Source organism: Strongylocentrotus purpuratus, unplaced genomic scaffold (genome assembly GCF_000002235.5).
Source record: "Strongylocentrotus purpuratus isolate Spur 01 unplaced genomic scaffold, Spur_5.0 spur5_scaffold_16, whole genome shotgun sequence".
Classification (NCBI taxonomy): domain Eukaryota; kingdom Metazoa; phylum Echinodermata; class Echinoidea; order Camarodonta; family Strongylocentrotidae; genus Strongylocentrotus; species Strongylocentrotus purpuratus.
In genome coordinates, this window is record NW_022145601.1 from 24555662 (window position 1) to 24578658 (window position 22997).

Consider the following 22997-nt stretch of genomic DNA (forward strand, 5'->3'; position numbering starts at 1 on the left):
GGCAATATAAAAAAAAAGTATGCCAATAAGTGACTCTGTAGCACACGTTCATGGCAGAAAGTACAATATGGAAGCTCTTAAAAGAACTTTGTGAATTCTGCAGTTAACGTACTGTGCAGTAAGTTAACAAAAGAGAAAATACTTGAACAATATTTCAGCATTATCAAAGGCAATATAAAAAAAAGTATGCCAATAAGTGAAACTGTAGCACACGTTCATGGCAGAAAGTACAATATGGTAGCTCTTAAAAGAACTTTGTGTATTCTGCAGTTAACGTACTGTGCAGTAAGTTAACAAAAGAGAAAATACCTGAACAATATTTCAGCATTATCAAAGGCAAAATTTTAAAAAAGTATGCCAATAAGTGAAACTGTAGCACACGTTCATGGCAGAAAGTACAATATGGTAGCTCTTAAAAGAACTTTGTGTATTCTGTGATGAGCACGTTCTAGCTCTAACATGAGCTTTTGTTTATTACTGAACATGTACGTAGCTCTGAAAAGAGCTTTTGTGTACAAAACCATGAGAACAGAACATATCTGTGCTTTCAAAAAGAGTTTATGTGTACATCATTGTACATACAGCTTTAAAAAGAGCTTTTGTGTTCATCATTGATCACGAACGTCTTAACAGAGCTTAAGTTCAGAACTCTGAAAAGTCTTGTTAGCTTTCTCTGTTGGCAGCTTTATTGTTCTAATAAAGCAATGTTTTGCTTAAGACTCAAACCATGACATTTGATCAAGTCAAGTGTCCAAGTTAAAGCATCAACTTTCTTTTTTACTCACCTCAAGACCGTCACATATTACAGGCAGTGAATATCCTGTGAATGAAACAGAAGACTGGAGAAAAAAAAACGTAAAAAATAAAATTACACCGATTTCAATTTTGACTTTTTCCCATTTTCAAATTCCTTCCTGTTACAACGCTCTAGATTTCCTTGTCCGTAAATCCCAAGTTCCTTTTCATGGAATAATCATTTTCATCTTCTGCTATTATTTCAATATATGCAATGGAAGAATATTTTAATAAGTTTTCAAGTAGTCTGAAATACCAATTGCATTATTCACTTTGTCAGTTTATTGTGGAAGATTTAGTAATTGGAGGTATTGTAATGAATTCACCGATTATTTGTTTTAAGTTGCTTTTATGTAATGATTGGCCAGTGAATACAATTATTGTACAATTTTTGTACTTCGATCAGATTAAAGTTATAACATAACCCATTTACACATCTTGTAACAGAGCACTGTGTCAGTGTCTTAGTGTATGGTGATTTGTCATTACTTCAATAATGTTTTTTTTTATGTTGCTTTTATGCAATGATCAATATAACAGACACAGCAGACAAACTTAACAATAATAATTGGTGAATTCATTACAATACCTCCAACTACTAAATCTTCCACAATAAACTGACAAAGTGAATAATGCAATTGGTATTTCAGACTACTTGAAAACTTATTAAAATATTATTCTTCGCAACAAGGAAACAACATGTGATGCACCTCAAGAAACTATACTTTTCATGAGTTCCTCATAACAACGAAATAACAGATCATTCTTCTGGGAATGTCTCCAAGTCTTCATCATCAGAGGCTGGCAAAGCTCTGTAGAATGCCTGGTATGCAAGAGGTATGACATTCTGGTCACACAAGGAAACAAGGTCAGCCTTCTTGACTGCACTGATCTTGAGCAGATCATGATGAAGAACTTCAAGTCTCAAGTTACTCATCTTGCGGGAGGAAGACACCCTAATCTCTCGCATCTCTTCCTCAAATGAGTACCTAAACTGCATCACATGGGGGTTCTGCTTCTCAAATTTCAGGTGCTTGATTCTGGTCCAGTAGACACGATCACCTGAAATGTCCTTTACAGTATTTTGGAGAAGCTCTGAAGCGAGCCTTTTGAGATCCACAAACTCATGATGGTGAAGTTGTGTGACATGATAGGGCTTGTTCCTTCTAGCCAGACTAGCAATAGTTGCCCACTGGTCAGGGTGGTACACAGGGACTTTCTTCTTGACCGTCTCTATGGCGCTATGCATACTGTCAACCTCCATCTGCGTATGACCAGATTCGAGAAACTTCTGCTCAATAACAGAAAGAGAAGAAGTACGTACAACATAGAGTAATGCTGCAGCAACATACTTGTTTCTGTTCTGCCCAGAACAGCAATCACTGAAAAGAGTGACATGGTCAACACAATCAGGCAGCCCTTCAAGATGATTGACAAGGCATGAGCCTATCTCACAAGAACCTCTCCCTCCATCAATCTCGCTCCACAAGAAACAATGGCCATCGCCATTTCCTTGATTGTATAACGTGAGGTTATATGTTGACAGCTTCCTCTTGTAAAAAAGAAGGGAAGCATTACAGGAAGGGGTTGACAAAACCTGCTGTAAGTCGAAAGTAAATGATTGAAAACTGTCGTCCTTGCTTGCACGCTGCTTGTCCTTCTCTTTCTCCTCTCTGGCTTTGATTTTATTGTGAACATGATCATCCTGGTCTTTTTTCAAGCCTTCTTTTTCATTTGGTGAGGCATTATCAAAGGCTGTGCATTTCTTGCATTCATCTTTCTTAGGCGCATGGAAGCCTAAATTGAACTCACTATTGAACACATATCTATATGTGGTCAGGGATTTAGGATTTACAGTTTCCTTTACATACATGTCATACATTTTATTAACACTAAGATTGCCAGGGAGGTACTGACGCGATGTCGTACTCCTGCAGTAATGAGAGGGGACAACTTTGAACTTCTGGATGTGGGCCCTGATACAATCGAGTTCAGCCTCATTGGTTTTATTATGTGGCTGATGATGCCCTCTCTTATCTTGCGCAAAATTAGCCTTTTGGGCAAGGGTGTATCGCACTGTCTTCTGGGAGATAGCCAAAGTGTTAATGAAATAGAACTGGCACACTTCAATTCTCTGACCGTCTATAGGGAGAGAATATATTCTGGTGATGCGTGATGCCTTCTCCTTTGAACCATGTTTTTTCCCCTTTTTCTTTTCTGACCCACACTGTCGAATGAAATCTCTTTGTTGTTCATAAGATCCTGTTGCCCAGTAATCTTTGAAGATTTTTTCCCTCGCATCTGCAGTAATACTCTCTGAACATTTGAACCTACATGAATTGGGACAGCATGGACCCATCTCTCTCACCTCCCTCTGCTTCCCATCTCTTGAGGTATATGCCTGGCCCAGGTTGCGATTCTTCCTCTGGACGTTTTGTTGCCAGCTGTTTGGATCTGCAAAACGTTTCCTGGCTTTCTTATTCTGTATTAGAATAAAAATATAAAAGTGGTGGACAAAATATTAGTTTAACATATTCATGCTCTGAACTGGTGAAGGATGAAGGAGTCAACACTTCAGCAAGTCAATGTAAATGACTGTAACCTTGCAATCTGGCTGGCATGCTTCTCTCCTTTTGCTTCTCCTCTCTTGCCTTGATTTAATTAAAAAATACATTGATTCACTCTCTCCCCTATCCCACCTTCAAACCCAGCCATCATCAAGAAATTAGGGAGTGAAAGAGAAAGAGAGAGAGAGAAAGAGAGAGAGATGGGAGGAGAAAGAAGAAAATTGCAGTACTTCTGCATGGTCATTTGTCCCAGAACCCCTCAATCAGAGGGAAGTAGAGCAATTATTCCAATTACTGTGTCTAAAGAGCTGTACACCAGCCATTTTCCGGTACAACAAAAATACATTTATCTTTGTCAAAGAAAATTCTCCACTCCCTGAGCAGAATTTGTAACAGGCAACCATTTTAAAGCTTCAGACTTTTACCTCACATTGTTCAGGACGTTCTCCAATATCTCTGTGTAGATCGGGTTCCACTTCAGCATTGATGGTGTGATAGGCAGAAGCCACTCTCTGTAAAGTACACAAGAATAAACTTTATGACATAGAAATGTAAAACCCATTTTTGTAGTAAATATTGTAGGAGAAATAAATGGTTCAAAAGTTTGCTTAAAAGGTTGTTGTTTTGATTAATGAATATTGTAGAGGTGTCTGCAACAGCATAATTCCAACAAACTGACATATAATGCCTAAAGACATTGCCCACTGTAAACTACAAACTCAAATTGGTGACATTTGAGACATTAATATTTTTCACTACTCCTCCCATGACCTTCACTGTCTGCTTGGATAACATTGGTATAGTCACCTCTGGAACTATGTCAACTGTCTCCTGCACTTCGATTGCTAAGGGAACGTCCATCATCAATTCCAGAACTGTGTCGATCACTGGATGATCTTCTGAAAGCCTCTCCGGAATTTGAAGTAGATGCTATGGTAGTAAAAAAATATGTGTAGCCAGAAATAATATTATAAAGAGAGCACTGTAATCTTTTGTAAGATAGTTGGCATGATACCTTCATCTTTCAGCTTTGCCGCAGTCAAAACTTAAATATACCAGTACCCATAACCAGGGGAGTGCCACTTACATTCATTTTTGAGAACTTTTTGAACATATCCTGAAATTGTCATGGCAGCAATGACGTTAAAGTTAACAGTTTTATTGTTTTTGTGATTTTAAACAATTATCAGGGGGGGGGGAGATACTTTTGACTATTGCAACATCTTCAAAAAAAGGAAGCAAACTAGCAGAAACAGCTTAAGGAATGATGTAACAATTATCATGGATTTATAACTTCCTTTTGACCCTATAACTACTGTATAAGGGCTTTACGATAATTTATGAGACATTTTTTAGTGAAATCAACATTACGCTAGTTTAACTTACAGCATAGTTATTGTGGTTTGCACATGGGTCGTCCTCTTTAAAGTGGTGTTCACACAGGAAAACAAGACACTGGGAGCATGTACTAAACACTTCATGTAAACATGTGAAATGTTCACACATCTGAACTTCATGAGGCACGTCTATGAATAAAAAGAGAACATTAAAAAAATATAGAAAACAAAGAAAAACTTGAATATCACTTTATCAACTATCTCAGTCTGGTTTATTAATAGGCCTAAATAACTAATATATTTAACTTTACTAAATTGAAAATTTGATGAAAAATTTATAAAAAAATGGCACTTACTGCATATGAATACAAGCTAACAATGATCATCAAATCATTTTGAAAAGTATGTAAGCCAACTTTGTGACATTACTTTTCATTGCTTTACATCTCCATCATCAAGCCTACCGACACTTGGTTGATCCGGTAGAGGTCCATGATGTACAATGAAAATAATTCAGAAATATTCATTTAGAAATCATGATACTGTATAGCATTTCAGTTCAATGATTGCTATCATATTGTTATAAAACCAAACTGAATAGTATGTAGGCCAACAATGTTTCATCAATAGTATCATACATTACCTGTCATTGTGACACCAACATCTCCAACGTCAAGCCTTGGTTGATCTGGTAGAGGTACACGGTCTACAATGAAAATAATTCAGAAATATTCATTTAGACATCATGATACTGTATAGCATTTCAGTTCAATGATTGCTATCATATTGTTATAAAACTAAACTGAATAGTATGTAGGCCAACAATGTTTCATCAATAGTATCATACATTACCTGTCATTGTGACACCAACATCTCCAACGTCAAGCCTTGGTTGATCTGGTAGAGGTACACGGTCTACAATGAAAATAATTCAGAAATATTCATTTAGAAATCATGATACTGTATAGCATTTTAGTTCAATGATTGCTATCATATTGTTATAAAACTAAACTGAATAGTATGTAGGCCAACAATGTTTCATCAATAGTATCATACATTACCTGTCATTGTGACACCGACATCTCCAACGTCAAGCCTTGGTTGATCTGGTAGAGGTACACGGTCTACAATGAAAATAATTCAGAAATATTCATTTAGACATCATGATACTGTATAGCATTTTAGTTCAATGATTGCTATCATATTGTTATAAAACTAAACTGAATAGTATGTAGGCCAACAATGTTTCATCAATAGTATCATACATGTACATTACCTGTCATTGTGACACCGACATCTCCAACGTCAAGCCTTGGTTGATCTGGTAGAGGTACACGGTCTACAATGAAAATAATTCAGAAATATTCATTTAGAAATCATGATACTGCATAGCATTTCAGTTCAATGATTGCTATCATATTGTTATAAAACTAAACTGAATAGTATGTAGGCCAACAATGTTTCATCAATAGTATCATACATGTACATTACCTGTCATTGTGACACCGACATCTCCAACGTCAAGCCTTGGTTGATCTGGTAGAGGTACACGGTCTACAATGAAAATAATTCAGAAATATTCATTTAGACATCATGATACTGCATAGCATTTTAGTTCAATGATTGCTATCATATTGTTATAAAACCAAACTGAATAGTATGTAGGCCAACAATGTTTCATCAATAGTATCATACATGTACATTACCTGTCATTGTGACACCGACATCTCCAACGTCTAGCCTTGGTTGATCTGGTAGAGGTACATGGTCTACAATGAAAATAATTCAGAAATATTCATTTAGTCATCATGATACTGTATATAGCAACTTAGTTTAACAAGCTACTAACTCTTAAACAATATAGTTCAAAGGCCAAGACTAAGAGAAGCAGATAACATACTTACAATTCTCATGTTCTTAATTTTGATTTTGCTTAAATTCATTAGAAACATGTAGACACTTCAAAAATGTGAGAAGACACTTCCAAAATGTTGGGAGGCACTACAACCTTTATTTTGTGTGATGACAGATAAATGAATGACAAATATTTGAAAAAATAATTACACACTAAAAAAACTAATGCATATTACGTTTCTTGAAATCATTGATCTCTTTACTGTCATCAGACTTCATCATCATATGCCTAATTTTTTTTCCTTGAGTTTCTTTAAATGTGAACTTTTACCTGTTCAAGACTATTCCCGAGATATCGCGGGCTGGAGTCTATGGGAAATGTGTGTTATACCAGAATTAAACCCATCTCAAACGGGGTCAAGGACTGTCAAAACTTTGTTGTGCACTTTCATATTCTGCATTGTCACAAGTCTACTTGTCAACAAAAAATCTTACCTTTAATTATTAGTTGAGCAAGTGGTGTGCTGTCATCATCACTTTCCTCAGACTCATCATCCACTGCCAGGACAACTCCCTCCCATCTATTGCCTTTCCAAGGCATGACTATGAATGCAAAGAGAACATTAACAAAATAAAGGGAAAAAAAAAGAAAACTTGAATATCACTTCATCAGCTATCTCAGTCTGGTTTATTAATAGGCCTAAATAACTAATATATTTAACTTTACTAAATTGAAAATTTGATGAAAACTTTATAAAAAAAAATGACATTTACTGCATATGCATAAAAGCTAACAATGATCATCAAATCATTTTGGAAAGTATGTAAGCCAACAATGTTTCTTCGTGACATTACTTTTCATTGCTTTACGTCTCCATCATCAAGCCTACCGACACTTGGTTGATCCGGTAGAGGTCCATGATGTACAATGAAAATAATTCAGAAATATTCATTCAGAAATCATGATACTGTATAGCATTTCAGTTCAATGATTGCTATCATATAGTTATAACACCAAACTGAATAGTATGTAGGCCAACAATGTTTCATCAATAGTATCATACATTACCTGTCATTGTGACACCGACATCTCCAACGTCTAACCTTGGTTGATCTGGTAGAGGTACATGGTCTACAATGAAAATAATTCAGAAATATTCATTTAGACATCATGATACTGCATAGCATTTTAGTTCAATGATTGCTATCATATTGTTATAAAACCAAACTGAATAGTATGTAGGCCAACAATGTTTCATCAATAGTATCATACATGTACATTACCTGTCATTGTGACACCGACATCTCCAACGTCAAGCCTTGGTTGATCTGGTAGAGGTACACGGTCTACAATGAAAATAATTCAGAAATATTCATTTAGACATCATGATACTGCATAGCATTTTAGTTCAATGATTGCTATCATATTGTTATAAAACCAAACTGAATAGTATGTAGGCCAACAATGTTTCATCAATAGTATCATACATGTACATTACCTGTCATTGTGACACCGACATCTCCAACGTCTAGCCTTGGTTGATCTGGTAGAGGTACACGGTCTACAATGAAAATAATTCAGAAATATTCATTTAGACATCATGATACTGCATAGCATTTTAGTTCAATGATTGCTATCATATTGTTATAAAACCAAACTGAATAGTATGTAGGCCAACAATGTTTCATCAATAGTATCATACATGTACATTACCTGTCATTGTGACACCGACATCTCCAACGTCTAGCCTTGGTTGATCTGGTAGAGGTACATGGTCTACAATGAAAATAATTCAGAAATATTCATTTAGACATCATGATACTGCATAGCATTTTAGTTCAATGATTGCTATCATATTGTTATAAAACCAAACTGAATAGTATGTAGGCCAACAATGTTTCATCAATAGTATCATACATGTACATTACCTGTCATTGTGACACCGACATCTCCAACGTCAAGCCTTGGTTGATCTGGTAGAGGTACACGGTCTACAATGAAAATAATTCAGAAATATTCATTTAGAAATCATTATACTCTATATAGCAACTTAGTTTAACAAGCTACTTACTCTTAAACAATAATGTTCAAAGGCCAACACTAAGAGAAGCAGATAATATACGTACAATTCTCATGTTTTTAAATTCAAATTTTGCTTAAATTCATTAGAAACTTGTAGACACTTCAAAAATATGAGAAGACACTTCCAAAATGTTGGGAGGCACTATAACTTTTATTTTGTGTGATGACAGATAAATGAACGACAAATATTAAAAAAAATAATTACACACTAAAAACTAATGAATATTACGTTTCTTGAAATCATTTATCTCTTGTATATTATGAGAATTGTTATTAAAGAGTTTGAGTACAAGAAGATAGACCTGGAAGCTAGACTGCTGTCTCAGCATTCTTCCAGTATTTGCAGTAAAGGTAAAGGTAAAGGTATATACCTAATTTTTTTCCCTCGAGTTTCTTTAAATGTGAACTTTTACCTGTTCAAGACTATTCCCGAGATATCTCGGGCTGGAGTTTATTGTAAATTTGTTATACCAGAATTAAACCCATCTCAAACGGGGTCAAGGACTGTCAAAACTTTGTTGTGCACTTTCATATTCTGCATTGTCACAAGTCTACTTGTCAACATAAAATCTTACCTTTAATTATTAGTTGAGCAAGTGGTATGCTGTCATCATCACTTTCCTCAGACTCATCATCCACTGCCAGGACAACTCCCTCCCATCTCCTGCCTTTCCAAGGCATGAAGACTTTTGTCCCTTTTATTGGAATACAGGGACATTGAATATCTCCATACACTACCACGTTTTTGGAGCCATCTTTTTTCCACTGAACCAGCAATTCTGTTGTTTGCTCCATGCTGTAGCCTAGCTGTGCAAATCCTGACAAAGTGAGGGAAACAAAAGGGTTACATTAATTTGACTGAAAGTAGATCTAATCCAACTTACAAGCTACTTTACAATTGACCGTCCCCAGTTCCAGTAGCGGGAAAGTAGAAACTTAAGTTGAATGTTAGAGTTCTAGACATGCAACTATCATTTGAGATTGCCCTTGATTAAAGTTGAACAAACTTCAACAAAGCCACTAAAAGACAAAGGTATCAAAGTTCAAACCATTCTCCTTTCATATCTGTAGACTAGACTCTTCTATCATTTTTGCAAATTTAATTTGAACAATAATCTATTAGGATCTAGACTTCTAGAGTCTAGAATCTGCTTGCACTGTTGCAATTAATATAATAATACCTGAATACGGTATACTACTAACAATCTGACATTTATTTAACTAATTTTGTAGATCTACGCTAAGCATGCTTTCAAATTTCAATCCGTACCACTGTCTTTACAAATTGTTTTCTTGTCTCGTCTTTCCATGAGAGCGAATAAACAATGAAATGATTATCACGGCACAGATATAGATTGACGACTACTCCTACATACTGTAGGCCTACATGTAGACTATCTTGCTCTAACTGAACAACATCACACAAACAACATCACATCCCGCACCCAACTCTCTACGGGAACTGATGTTTCCCTCGGGACAGTAACTGCGTGGAACATCACCCTTGACTCGAGGCTTGAAGCTTGTTGCTAGACCTAGATCTACTTCATATTTGGAGGCCTTCAACTTCAAGGGAGCGCTTCCATTGCCACCCACTCCAGCATCAATGCCACCCAACATCCACCCCAGCATAGAGAGTCAATGCTAATGCGTAATGACTGCTTAGAATTTGTCCGTGATACCATATAAATCAATACACGGGGCAACGTATTAATTATCATCATTATACATCGCATTTTTACCCGATAAAATCAAAATATTCTTACAGTCCTAATCATAATGTAATCAGTGTGACCAAATATATCAAATCTTCCAGATAATTTGACATTTACAACACGTTATTTAAAAGAAGAAGCAGTTATTTTGCTTACCACAGGCCTAGCAGACGTCAGCTTCGCGATAACCGGCGATTAACGCCCTTCTGCTTTGATCAAAATTTACGCTCGCGCCCAATTTGCAAAGGGCGTAGAGGGCTTACGCCCTTCTGCTTAGCGCGATATCTGCCAGTTTGTGCTAACGCCCTTTTACTATTGTCGATTACGTAATCATTTACTTCGTTTTATGCTGTCTCGATCACATCATTTGAAAGAGCTTTGAAAACTCTATTAAATGACATGAAATATCAAAAATCGATTTTTGACCCGAAATTCGAGCTAACGCCCTTCTGCCAGCCGTGCGACGGTGTCACATGATAATTCAAAGTAATTGCACCTTTACATGTCATTTAACATTTTAGTCCAGCAATACCCTCTCTTTAATCTCAGTTTAACCATAATTATACACCATGCAGTCCATTTACTGTACGCAACGACAGTAAGTTGTGATACTTCAACAAATAAATATATTCAAGATCCAATTCAATATTATGTAAATGTCACAAACAGTTAACCTTTAGGGTTACACTTGAAGTATTGCTGTATCTCTTACTCCTTCTCTCCTTCCTTGACTCTCTGAAACTTGGTCCTGTAATTGACCGGCCTATTCCCTCACATTTCTCTAGACAGTGGCGGATCCAGGTTGGTGGCACGGGCCCCCACCATTGGGAAAAAAAGGTTTAAAGATGGTAACGACGATTTTACCTTTAACAAAAAAAGAAGACGGGGGCCCCCACCCCTGGCAAAAAAAAGATGGTTACCACAATTTGATCTTCTTTTTTTTGTTGCTCAAGGGGGTGGGGACGTTGAGTAAAATAAATAGTGCTCAATTCCCCCCCCCCCCCCCTCCTCGTTGAGCAATACAAAAAGTAGTGCTCAATTCCCCCCTCCTCCCGCTTATTGCCGGCTGGCTGGATCCGCCCCTGCATACAAGAGTGACTTTTTTAACTAACAGGAATTCAAGTTACGGGCAACAACCAAACACATTTTCTGCGTGTCTACTTCGGCGTCAACTATTTGTCATGGTCACTGTTCTTTTTGCAAAGCTTCTGCTGAACTTTGGAACAACTACCTTTACATGTCAAAAACTGTCAGACTGTCAACCAATTCAAAGCTTGTCTTAAGAAAAATTTATTCAAAATTGCTTTTGATGATTAACTTACTCTGTTCACATCGATATATATTTCATATGTATTGTATTATAATTTGTAATTTGTAAGTTTAATACATAAGTGTTTGTCATTGTAGTGTGTTTGTTTTAGCGCTTGACTCCGGTAGAAAGCGCTTTTAGTTTTATAACCACCGTTTTATTATTATTATTATTATAGAGGATGTGAACTGATAGACTGTACACTTTGTATGGTTGATGAATTTAGGAAGCCGGCATGACGTTCAGTAACAGTTATACCGGAAAAGATCTAATTTAGACATTATTTTGATCGCAACCTTGAGATTGAAATTAAGCGATTGAACGCAATGAGGTACGTAAAAATTGATAGAACTATCTGCTTAATACGGCTCTCCTTTTTTTCCCTCTGTGATGTAACCAAAATTCGCGAACCGTGACCTGACTTTTATAGACCATTGTTCAATTTCGATCCGTGACAAAAAATTAACGAGCTTTGATTTTCATTCATTTATAGGTCTACTCAATTTCCTATCAAAAGCTTTCATAGTTCCTTTGCTCCGATGGCTTGTTTTCCACTGCGTTAGTTGAAAGGCAATGAGCTCCAGGCGACTTTCTGCTGAAGTCCTATCCGAGGGACTACGTAATTAGAGGACTAGTGGCTAATCCAGAGGAAGAGCGCAACGTCATTCCAAAAATCGGGTTAACCTCACTTTCCAGAACCCAGACAATCGCCCATTATACCGGCTGATATATTCCGCCTTTTATAATTACGAACATTGCGAAAGTGCTAGGATAACGCGTCACAGAATCACACCTCTTCCAGTCATCTGCTTACCTGGGTCTAGTGCAGTTAGAGATCCAGTGCGACTGATGTGATCCTATTCTTTGGACGACCACGAATGATCGACATCGTCGGAACCCGCCTCAAGAAAGATACAACTTACCAAGTGACCTTTCTTTAACAGGTGAGAGGCATTCTCTTTTCTTTTTTTAATCAAAGGGCACTATCGCATCGCCTTGGTTTCAAACCCGGGTCACCGGATTCAGAGACCACTGCTCTACCGACTGAGCTATACTTGCTCTCGATTTTAGATGGAAGGAAACTGGGAGATATTATTGTCAAATGATTAAAACGTTGTCCATGTTTTGTTGAACAAGACTATTACACATTTTGGATATAACTGATAATAGTCACTCACGTTTGATAATACTTTGTATTTGGAAGTCATAGGACTGTATCCATATCATTACCTCATGGTATGGAGGGGGTTGATAGCTACTCATGAAACAATAACCATTAAAACAAAAGGACAATTGATGTATAATATAGACTTATCGACAAAAATGTAATGGTTTAGAATAGAGGATAGACATAACCCTTGGCTTCAACCCTCCCGCTAATATAATGCTTTTGTTTAATTGCATACAATAGTAGTTCAATGTATTTTCGGTTTGTGACATTTCTAAATTTGACCGATTAAAAGGAAAACCATTGGGGAAAATTTGAAACTACTAAGTTCATTTATTTCCCTTTTTTATCATTTGATCTCCTATATATTCTGAACAACAGATGCTACACGTCACTCTTTAATACGAACTCTTATGCGGTTCATCTTCTACCCGCCTAGGTATAAACTAATCCAAAAATATATATTATGAAACGGTTTCTTTCTCTTGCATGACTGCATTGCCTTTTATTTGACATGTACAGTCATGTTTATATATCTGCAAAAACAATGCCGTATTTTTTGTTTTACGTGGGTTATGTGGTTTACTGTGCAAGCATATTTGCAAAATTGAACAATAATCTTTATTTGCATAATTTACTTTGCATGACGTAGCAAACAGATAATAAGCGATCGGAATAGGGCAATATCCTGTTCTGTTACAAAATAGAGGTAATTAGTTTAGCGTTTCCTGATCCATGAAATTACAGCCATATCAAGGCTATTTACTGCATGTGATATTGATACATACTTCAAACTCTTTAAAACTATTTTTGTAACCATGACATTTTTTGTTCGATTCCAGTCACATTAGTTGTCAGCGTTACAATCTTACCCTATTCCCAATTTATCGGTTTTGTTTAAAGCATACTTTATCGATCGTGCTCATGTGTATATTTAACCTCAATCCCTGGATGTCTTTTTTGTTCACCGTGCCAATTGATTTCTCAAAAATAGATATAAACCATTATAGACATCCGAAATGGCAATTTGTGAACCATCATTGCAATGTATGCAATATATCGAAAGAAGTATATGATCAGTCAGAAACAAGTAGGACTCATCTGAAAAGGCAACTCTGATGAAGGAGCAGATTGGGCGTACAGGTATTTTTTCGTATCCGGACACCTACCCCTGGACATCCACCCCGGATTACCACCCCCAGTCAACCACCCTCTAGGACGACTACCCTCCGGGACAACTACCCCGGACAACTACCCCCAGACAACTAACCCCTAGGACAACTACCCCGGACAACTAACCCCAGACAACTACCCCCGGACAACTACCACCCGGAAAACTACCCCCAGAAAAACTACCCCCTAGGATAGTTGTCAGGGAGGCAGGTGTCCTAGAGGATGGTTGTCGTAGAGGGTAGTTGTCTGGAGGTAGTTGTCCGGGGGAAGTTGTCCAAGGGGGTAGTTGTCCGGGGTAGTTGTCCGGGGTAGTTGTCCCGGGAGGTAGTTGTCTGAGGGTAGTTGTCCGGGGGGGGGTAGTTGACTGGGGGTGGTTATCCGGGGGTGGATGTCCAGGGGGTAGGTGTTCTAGAACCGTATTTTACACGAGGTCCTACCCCTAAAGTGCCCTTTTTAATGATAAGTGCCCCTTCTAGTTTCTGTCTAAAGTGAATGTGGATGCGTGTTTTTTCCGTCTCTCTCCCTAACCCCCTACTGTTCCTAGTCACTTTCATATTTCCATAGTTATTCTCGACATCTTCTTTTCTCAGTGTCTTCAAACAAGCCTTCTATCTACCGTATTTGTACTTTAAGCCTACCTACAGTACTCTTTCTTTGCATTTCTAACTTTCATCCCATCTTTCCCTCTCTTAAATTTCGCTTTGTTAAAACGATTTCCCTTTTTGTTTCTTTGATTAGGAAACATGGAAACGCAAACCGCCACTGACAGTGATGTGACTACCACAGAATCTCCAATGACCTTTTCTCAGCCTACAACAAATAGCGTCACACACAACATGGGCATCAACCCGTACTTAATGGCTCCAGCTTGCATCCTCATCGTCATCTGCATCATCGGTATTGTCGGGAACCTGTTCGTGATCGTAGCCGTGTCGCTGTCCCGCCGACTCCAGACCCCCACCAATGCCTTCGTAGTGACGCTGAGCTGCGTTGATTTCCTGAGCGCTCTTGTTCTACCGTTTCAGGCGGGAGCGTTGCTTGGCGCTACAGACGCACATAAATCTTACTTACTCGTCTGTGAAGTGGTGGGTGCGATTACATGTGTCGTCAACTTCTGGAGTTTCAGTCTTTTAGTCGTCATTGCATTCGGCCGATACCTGATCATCACGAGACCATCGCAAAATCATCAGATGCTATTTTCTCAACGCAAGATTGCAGCAGTGATCGTGCTTGTACTGTCAATTCCTATTGTACTGCTTATAATTTTCCTTTGGGTAGGTCGTGTACATTTTGGCTTGTTTAACCATCTCTGCGGTGTCGTGAAAGGACATACGTATAATTACCTCGTTGGCGCATGTACTTTAATATCAATGGTCGCAATGGTGTTTTGTTACATCGGCATTTATTTGCATGTTCGGAACCACGTGCAAAAAGTTAGAAACAGTATGCGTCAGAGCGTGCGCGTCGACGTCCAAGGAGATCCCACCAGGAGTATCCGGACAAGAGAAAGGAAAGTCGACCGGCGTCAGCTGGACGAACAAATCACAAAGAATCTATTCGTTGTTGTCTTATTTTTCTTTGTATGCATCGCGCCTACTACGGTGACCTTTTTCACGTTTATTGATCCGCCAATATTTATAGCTTTCTACGTCATCATGTCACTGAACTACTGCGTGAACCCAATCATCTACGCGTGTAGGCACCCAGTGTTTCGGAAGGTGTTCCGCTGCATGATAGCACGTCGACTAGAAGACATCAAAGAACCATCTCAATGGATTCGAAAAATTCTGACCCCTACTGCATAGGTTGTACAACACGTGCTCCTGGTAACAATTTACACCTGGTTGAAGAGGGGCAAATGTTGAGTAATGTCTTGCCAAGGACGTTAGTGCCGGGTTGGGATCTGAACACTCAAACGTTGGATTTAAAGTCAAACGAATGAACCATTGTACCATCGACACCTCAACCGCTAATACGTTTCATCTTTTAAAGTTAGTGTTGTATTGAAGATTGAATATATGTTGTATTTTCAACCATAACCATAGTCTTTCCACATGACTTCCCTCTCCTTTTCTCTCACTTTGTCTCTCTATGTCTCTGTTTCTTTTTCTCTTTCTCTTTCTCTCCCTCTTATCTCTTATACATATATATATATATATATATACATATATACATCTACGTCTCCCTACTCTTTTCTGTCTTCATCTCTCTACCCTTCCCTCATCTCAACCTACCTCTCTCTTTCTTAATCCCCCCCCCCTCTCTCTCTCTCTCTCTCTCGCCTTTCACTTCTCTCCTTCCGACTTTACCCTCATACTTGTTTTCTGTATTTGTTCTTTCACATTTAAGACGCCATTATTGAGGTATACACAATATATGTTTTAAGGTACTATGTCCCATTTGCAGGCCAACAAATTCAAAAAATGTTAAATTCCAACGGCATTTGAAAGATAATACTAATTTGGAACTTCCCTGAAAAAGGAGGGCTTGAAACTATCTTTAAGTGGGTAATTAACAACTATTAGTTGTTGAATCGACTTAAGAGCTATATAGAGCCAGTAAGTAATAGTCTGATTTTTAGACCATTGTACCGAATGGTCGTACGTTTTTTGCTGCGCAAAGATTCAATCAGTTTAATTATGGCCATTACAAGATGTGGGTTAGTGATGTAGACAAATGGTCACGTACCCTTTAAAGCTCATTTTATGTATGTTATTACCAAAGAAGAAAAAAGCCAGTTAGTCACTCAATAGTGTCTGACAGTGAAGTCTAGCAAGTAAACAGGTTTCCTTGCATAATTTGAATATTAGGACACTGCTAACGTTTAAATTTCTCAGATAGGACACACATGACATATTCATAATTCCTGCAAAGTTCTACAGAATTTGATGTTGGCTGCAAAAGGGACATAGTCTCTTTAATGCCTGATTTTGGGGAATAGCATGCTTTTTTATCATCTAACATCTTTATTGTGATAAATTGATTGTCTACGCATTACTCACAATTTCTCTGTGCATATTCTCATTTCTTAAAAATCATTCATTGATTGTATTTTTACTTTTTATTCTGTATAAAAATGACGTTAAATGTGACACAATTTTTTTAAATACATAATTATACTTATACTTCCTTCTATTGTCTCTTTTTCTCTGTCTTTTTGTCCCTTTCTTTCTATCTTTCCCTCCCTGTCTCAGTCTCCCTCATCTACTTCTTACTTCGTCTTTCCACTTTCCTCCTCTCGATTCCCTCTTTTCGAACTTTCCTTTTCTCTAACTTTCCTTTTACTCTCTCTTTTCTTGGTATAATCTCTCAATGCAAATATGTAAACAGAATTTGGCTCTGACTTATAAAAGCACTTCATTACTTTGATTGCCGTATCGTTTTATTTTTTGACACATTATGTGATAATTATTACAACTTTGATGTGCAAGTGAATTTGTTTTTATCTTGTAAACTGAATGTAATTCATCCTACGGGCTCGCAGGTTTGATATTTTAATTTTAAACCAAACCATTATCTGTACAATGTAACTCATAAACGATCTCATACGAGAAATATCCAATTTTAAAAGTGAACCAGTCATAAGGAAAGATTAGTATAATATATAATATATAATATAATGATAATAATATTAATGATATTAATGATGATAATAATACTAATATAGAGAATTGATTTGTTACTTGTCTTTTGTGTAAAAGGATTATAAAGTGCAAGCTTTTTAAGGCAAACAATTATGGAGAAATGGTTTTTCTTCATAATTGCATAAGATCAAATTAATAACAAACGATTTCTTGAACAACTTCTATTTCTATAATACCTCTGTACATTACCATCTGATACCGACCAAAAATAAAATTCTCCACCACAAGAAAAGAACAAATTCTCAATCCTTTCTATTGCACTTTCATTTATTCCTCCAAATACAATATGAGCACAGTCTTTTTGAAGAAAGATTCTGGGGCAGCGAATTCACAAAGGCTAATCAAAATGGTATATGAATCACTGACAGTTTCAATCGTCAAAACAAAAATAAGCGGAGGGTCAAAGTCAGAAAGGAGGGGATTGTCTGCCACTACCAAATAAACTAAGCACATCTTGTTTAATACACACTACTTCAGCGGCGTTTTTATTTTTTTTTTAATTTGTAGCGGTCGCCCCTAAATCGGAATGGGCGTCCAAAAAAGCGGCCCTTTTGACGAAAATAGTTATACTATATAGTTACTATATATTATTTACAAAATACTGTATTTTGTTATTAATATATTACCTTGCACAAGTTTGAAGGTATATGAGTGATCATTGGATTTTTCACTTGCTGATACCAATTTTAATGAAATTGAGATTAATTAACATCGAAATTTTAAGTGAGTTTTGAGTGATTTTTTTCTTCAAAATTGAATGTTTTATACAAAGCCGTTATTGTTCATATATCGAAATTGAAGCGGTTTTTCTATTCGTCACTTCCTAGAAAATTTGCCAATGTACAAGGCAATATCTTGTGCAAAAGATGGACTTATTTCTCTATTTAGTAAAAGAATTATAGCAACCCAAAGTTTTAACTTGATTTCCATAAAAACGAGAGTCTTGCCAATATACTGTTACTGTATATGTGTTGAAGACGCTATGGTGCGATTAAATCGAGTTTAATAAATAACTGCTAAATAAAACCTCAAATCCCCATGGGTTTGGTGTCATATATGATGGATAATTGAAATATCTTCAAGTTGATATCAATTTCGTTGTTTTATGGAGTGTAAAATATAATTTTTTAGCCGCAAATGTGCTTATTTTGTGGATAATTTAGCCCCTCCCCCTATTTTGGACGTGTATCTCGGTATATTAACTTGACGATTGTGATCGAACATTGAGTGATGCAGACAGTTCAAAGCAGGCGCGTACGCAGGGGGGGGGGGGGGGGGGGGGGGGTTAACCCCATCCCCTCCCTTTAACCTTTTTATGTGTATGTTTTTGATGGAACCCCCCCCCCCTTAATACAAAATTAAAAATTAAAAATTGTGGTAATGGGTGACCCTAAAAAGCCGACCTTACCCCCCCCCCCCCCTCCCCAACGAAACGAAATATCGATCGGCCAAATGTTCAAATTTTGAGACAAAAAAAATAAAAAAAATGTCCTCTTAAATCCCCTCCCCCCGCTTATTCAGCGGCTGGCTGAGTAGTTGCGAAATTGTTGGGACCCCCCCCCCCAAAAAAAAAAAAAAATGTCCTCTTACCCCTCCCCCCCCCCCCCCCCCCCCCCGCTTATTCAGCGGCTGGCTCAGTCGTAATGAAATTTTCGGCGTGATTTTCAAATTTAACCCCCCCCCCCTCGAAAAAATCCTGCGTACGCGCCTGGTTCAAAGGATCAGGAGTACTCAGTGAAATTGAAAAGTAATTCGAATACTTCATCGAGTATCGTGTCCATGAATTGGTTGGTACATTATCCTTTTATTTCCCCCACCAACTTGCCAAACAAGACCCTAGGAAAACGGAGAGGGAGCTCTGCATATTACATGTACTACACTTATTGAATCCAATGACTTCATTGACAATAACTGTATGTGAATTACTTAGGGAAATTTTGGTTAAAAGTACTTCCGGCCCGGGCCCATTTCTAAACTCGTGAGGCATCTCTTGATTAACAAACTCCAAGATTGTTCGTATTTACTTTGTTTACATATATGAACAATTTCGGAATATTGTGCCCCTTCTTTTTTAAATATTTTAATATTTGATAAGTTTTTATTGATTCAGTAATATTTGTATATTCAAAATAATGATAATACAAATATGCAGACATTTATATTTATGTAACAACATTTGATCAAAAAATGGATCTATAGTTTATAGAATAAAAAACATCAGCGATCGTCCCTTCTTTTACAAAATCCCCAATACGCTCCTGCCTTACAAAAGATAGATGCTTCTTTTTTTTTTTGGGGGGGGGTATTGTGTCGTTTAGGGGGCGGCACTAAGAACTTACGATGTGGTATAGGGGATGGTATCCACATTGAATATAAACACACTGAACACCTGTTTGATAGAGATACTGAGCTCCTCTTTATTTACAGAAGACCCACACGTCTTCATTGGTGATTAACTGCAAACTAAAAGGAACACTTTGTGTCACATGAACAAGATAATACGAATTTGTTCCAGTACTCCATGACAAAATTGATATAACAATGTTTAAAAAAAGGAATGTGCAGATATTTAAAAAAAAAAAATCTTTACCCACAGTAATTAAATAATCATATCCTCACATCCAATCAAAAAGAAAACCTCAAATCTACTCACAGTTTACTCAAGATGCTGAGCGTATAGCTCAGTTTATCAAACCGGTTACATACAAACGTGTTAAAATTTCATACGAATAATAACTGAATTAAATGGATACATTATACTTTTTTAATTCACTTCAATTTATTATAATGAATTTTTGTTCACTCTAAAGTTACGAATATCTCACAAATAATCGCATTCCATATACAAATCAGTTGCTTTTAAATATGATAGAATGATTCAAAAAATCTATAATGGCACATTATTGTAGAAACAGAAATAGAGACAGATAGACGGAGAGAGAGAGAGAAAGAGAGTGAATGAATGAAAGGGAGAGGGAGAGAGAGAGAGAGAGAGAGAGAGGGGGGTGGGAGACAGGAAAAATCAATGAATTTGATCAAAGAATAGGGGAGAGATTATTAAATGCGCAAAATATATCAAGAATAAAACGTATTGCTTTATATCTATCAAAACAGCTGCATATAAACATAATTGCAGACATCTAATAATTTATCGTCCTGTCATTATTCGAAACCGTATTCATAAAATGCAATATAATAACTACATTATATTTCTAGTATATCTGAATTAAAAGTATTTTACACGTATACACACCACTATCTGATAATTATAAACTTAACAAAAATAATATGTATCCTATTTCTAAATATACACGTGTACGTAGTATATTGTACAACTACAGAAGAAGCCTCTGGTCTCAAGAATCCCCAAATTAACCTAAGACACAACGATCTCGTCAGCCTCTTTCAACTTTCAGTCATATCTAACTTTACATAACGTGAATATAAAACCTCCAATAGCCATAGTTATGACAAGACAAAGGTCTACACCACATTCAATCTAATGTAATAGTAAGTTTTGAATATTGACATTCACTTCTTGTCCCATGATATCTAAGACCACTCTGCTCACTTGTTCACTGCACCTTTTCACATGCTTAAGGTGTTAAGGTGAATAACAAGATGGGTGAGGTGAATAAGGTGTTTGTCTCGAGCAGCACATTAAAATCCAGAGGTTTATACTAACCTCAACAATTTTGTAATAGACCAGTTCACGGTTAGCACATTACTGCAATGACCCCAAATATCCACAGATCTTCAAAACATGAAGAGGTCCCACTTTGTACATTTTGAAATCATCACTCCTACATCGATGGAGGTGCTACATAAATAGCCTTTGTTTCCCCTTTTCAAAGAATACTTCCACCTGTGTATTATGGAGTGCATTAATGAATAATGATTACATAACTTTCATGAGCACGTATCCAGTATTTCGTCCCCGTGTATTTCACAATTTGTTCTGCAATGACCTTTATCTGCTCATGCTCAGACTGCAACCGTGAACTGGCTTAATGCGAGAAGGAGCACATGATGATAACTACCAATAATATTGACTTCCATTTAAAACATATACCATCCCAAACATATTTGACCATTTTGAATGGCTCAATGACAAGGTTAACAGTAAACAAGAGATGTAAAAAAGGGCAAGATTGGGTCATAAGACAGAGGATATCATTATCTTTGCTCCTAAATGAACCTTTCCTGGAGTCTGAGTTGATATTGTCACCTTTTTTTGTTCAAATGCACAAAATCAAGGCGAATTAGTCAGCGATTGTTTTAAAATTGGAATATCAACGCGTAAGGGCTCTTGAATCACATTCGTTGTTGCTGCCCAAACTTGGAACGAAAACAGGTTATGTAAAGATTGCTGCTCAGTCATCCGTGGCAGCACAGCTATATGAATAAGGTATCATTAGACAGGATATTAGTTACCCTTTAAAATGAAACATAAGTGAATGTCGCAGATGTTATAACTTTTAATTGGGAATGTAGTGTTGGTATACCTTTTTTGATACACACTGTACATACATTATGTGTGACGTTAATTTCAAAAGGAAAATGTGAAAAATTATCAAAATCTGATCGAAATATGAAGTAAGTCATATTTTGATCAGATTTATCGAGTTTCATGCTATTGTCCTGCAAAATATTTTTAAACCCAAGAATAATTTGGGATCGCTAGATAATACATTATGTTGTATCGCCAAATACACTATCAGACGGATCTCTCGTTTTATTTGCATACGTCATAACTATACGACCGTTACTAACCTCACTTTATTTGACGTCACTACGACTATATAACATTGTTGTCACCGTGCGTATGATTTGCACACATTCATGTACCGAAACGATAAAAGAGACAAAGTGTAGGTGAGAGGTTCCTTACCCTGAACATTAAACTCATATCTTCAACATTTTATTTCAACATTTGAGATAGACTTGTGCAAAATTCATCAATATATACATAAACAGAAGATACAAAATGGAGAATGTAAGTTTTCAACTTATTACTCTGAGTATATTTGAAACGTTCCTCAGCAAGAGATTTCCGCTTCAAGGGAATTTTGTTCCGACTGCTCTTAACTTACACACTTTTATACAATATAATTGGGCTTTCATAAAAATGCCAATATAAAGAGTCAATATAATCTGAGTACTAGGTGAGAGTAACATCAAGGTTACACAGCGAAAATTATTTCACTTTTCACAATTTAGATATTGCAGTTACAAGATTTATGTTTTAACATCGAACTATATCTTATACAGTACATAATATGCTCTAACCTCTATTGAAACTGCAGTACACGGAAAGATCTGGAGTTATGCGTACATTTTTCCCGCTTAATT

At 36.8% G+C, this 22997-nt stretch overlaps 1 protein-coding gene across 3 annotated transcripts; it reads right to left on the reverse strand.

Annotated features, from left to right (window-relative positions):
* Positions 1-1186: 1186 nt before the first annotated feature.
* Positions 1187-10818, reverse strand: LOC105442032. Of its 3 annotated transcripts, XM_030987105.1 has the most exons (14): positions 10508-10818; positions 9212-9454; positions 8483-8545; positions 7049-7156; positions 6406-6468; positions 6191-6253; positions 5976-6038; positions 5761-5823; positions 5552-5614; positions 5343-5405; positions 4749-4888; positions 4170-4292; positions 3788-3874; positions 1187-3277 (listed from the first exon to the last, which is right to left on the reverse strand). In XM_030987105.1, the coding sequence occupies exons 2-14, from the start codon at positions 9429-9431 to the stop codon at positions 1556-1558; spliced, it is 2841 nt and encodes a 946-aa protein (XP_030842965.1). In that variant the 5' UTR covers positions 9432-9454; positions 10508-10818; the 3' UTR covers positions 1187-1555. The 3 variants fall into 3 exon arrangements, with proteins under 3 accessions (XP_030842965.1, XP_030842966.1, XP_030842967.1); XM_030987106.1 differs by lacking the exon at positions 6406-6468; XM_030987107.1 differs by lacking the exons at positions 5343-5405; positions 5552-5614; positions 5761-5823; ... (2 more) ...; positions 6406-6468; positions 7049-7156.
* Between the last annotated feature and the right edge of the window lie 12179 nt (positions 10819-22997).

Coding starts and splice junctions, on each gene's coding strand:
- LOC105442032 (XM_030987105.1), bottom strand. CDS start 9,431: ATGGAGCAAACAACAGAATTGCTGGTTCAGTGGAAAAAAGATGGCTCC. Junction 6,469..7,048: donor TGCTCAACTAATAATTAAAG/GTAAGATTTTTT, acceptor TTTTCATTGTAG/ACCATGTACCTCTACCAGAT. Junction 6,254..6,405: donor TGTCGGTGTCACAATGACAG/GTAATGTACATG, acceptor TTTTCATTGTAG/ACCGTGTACCTCTACCAGAT.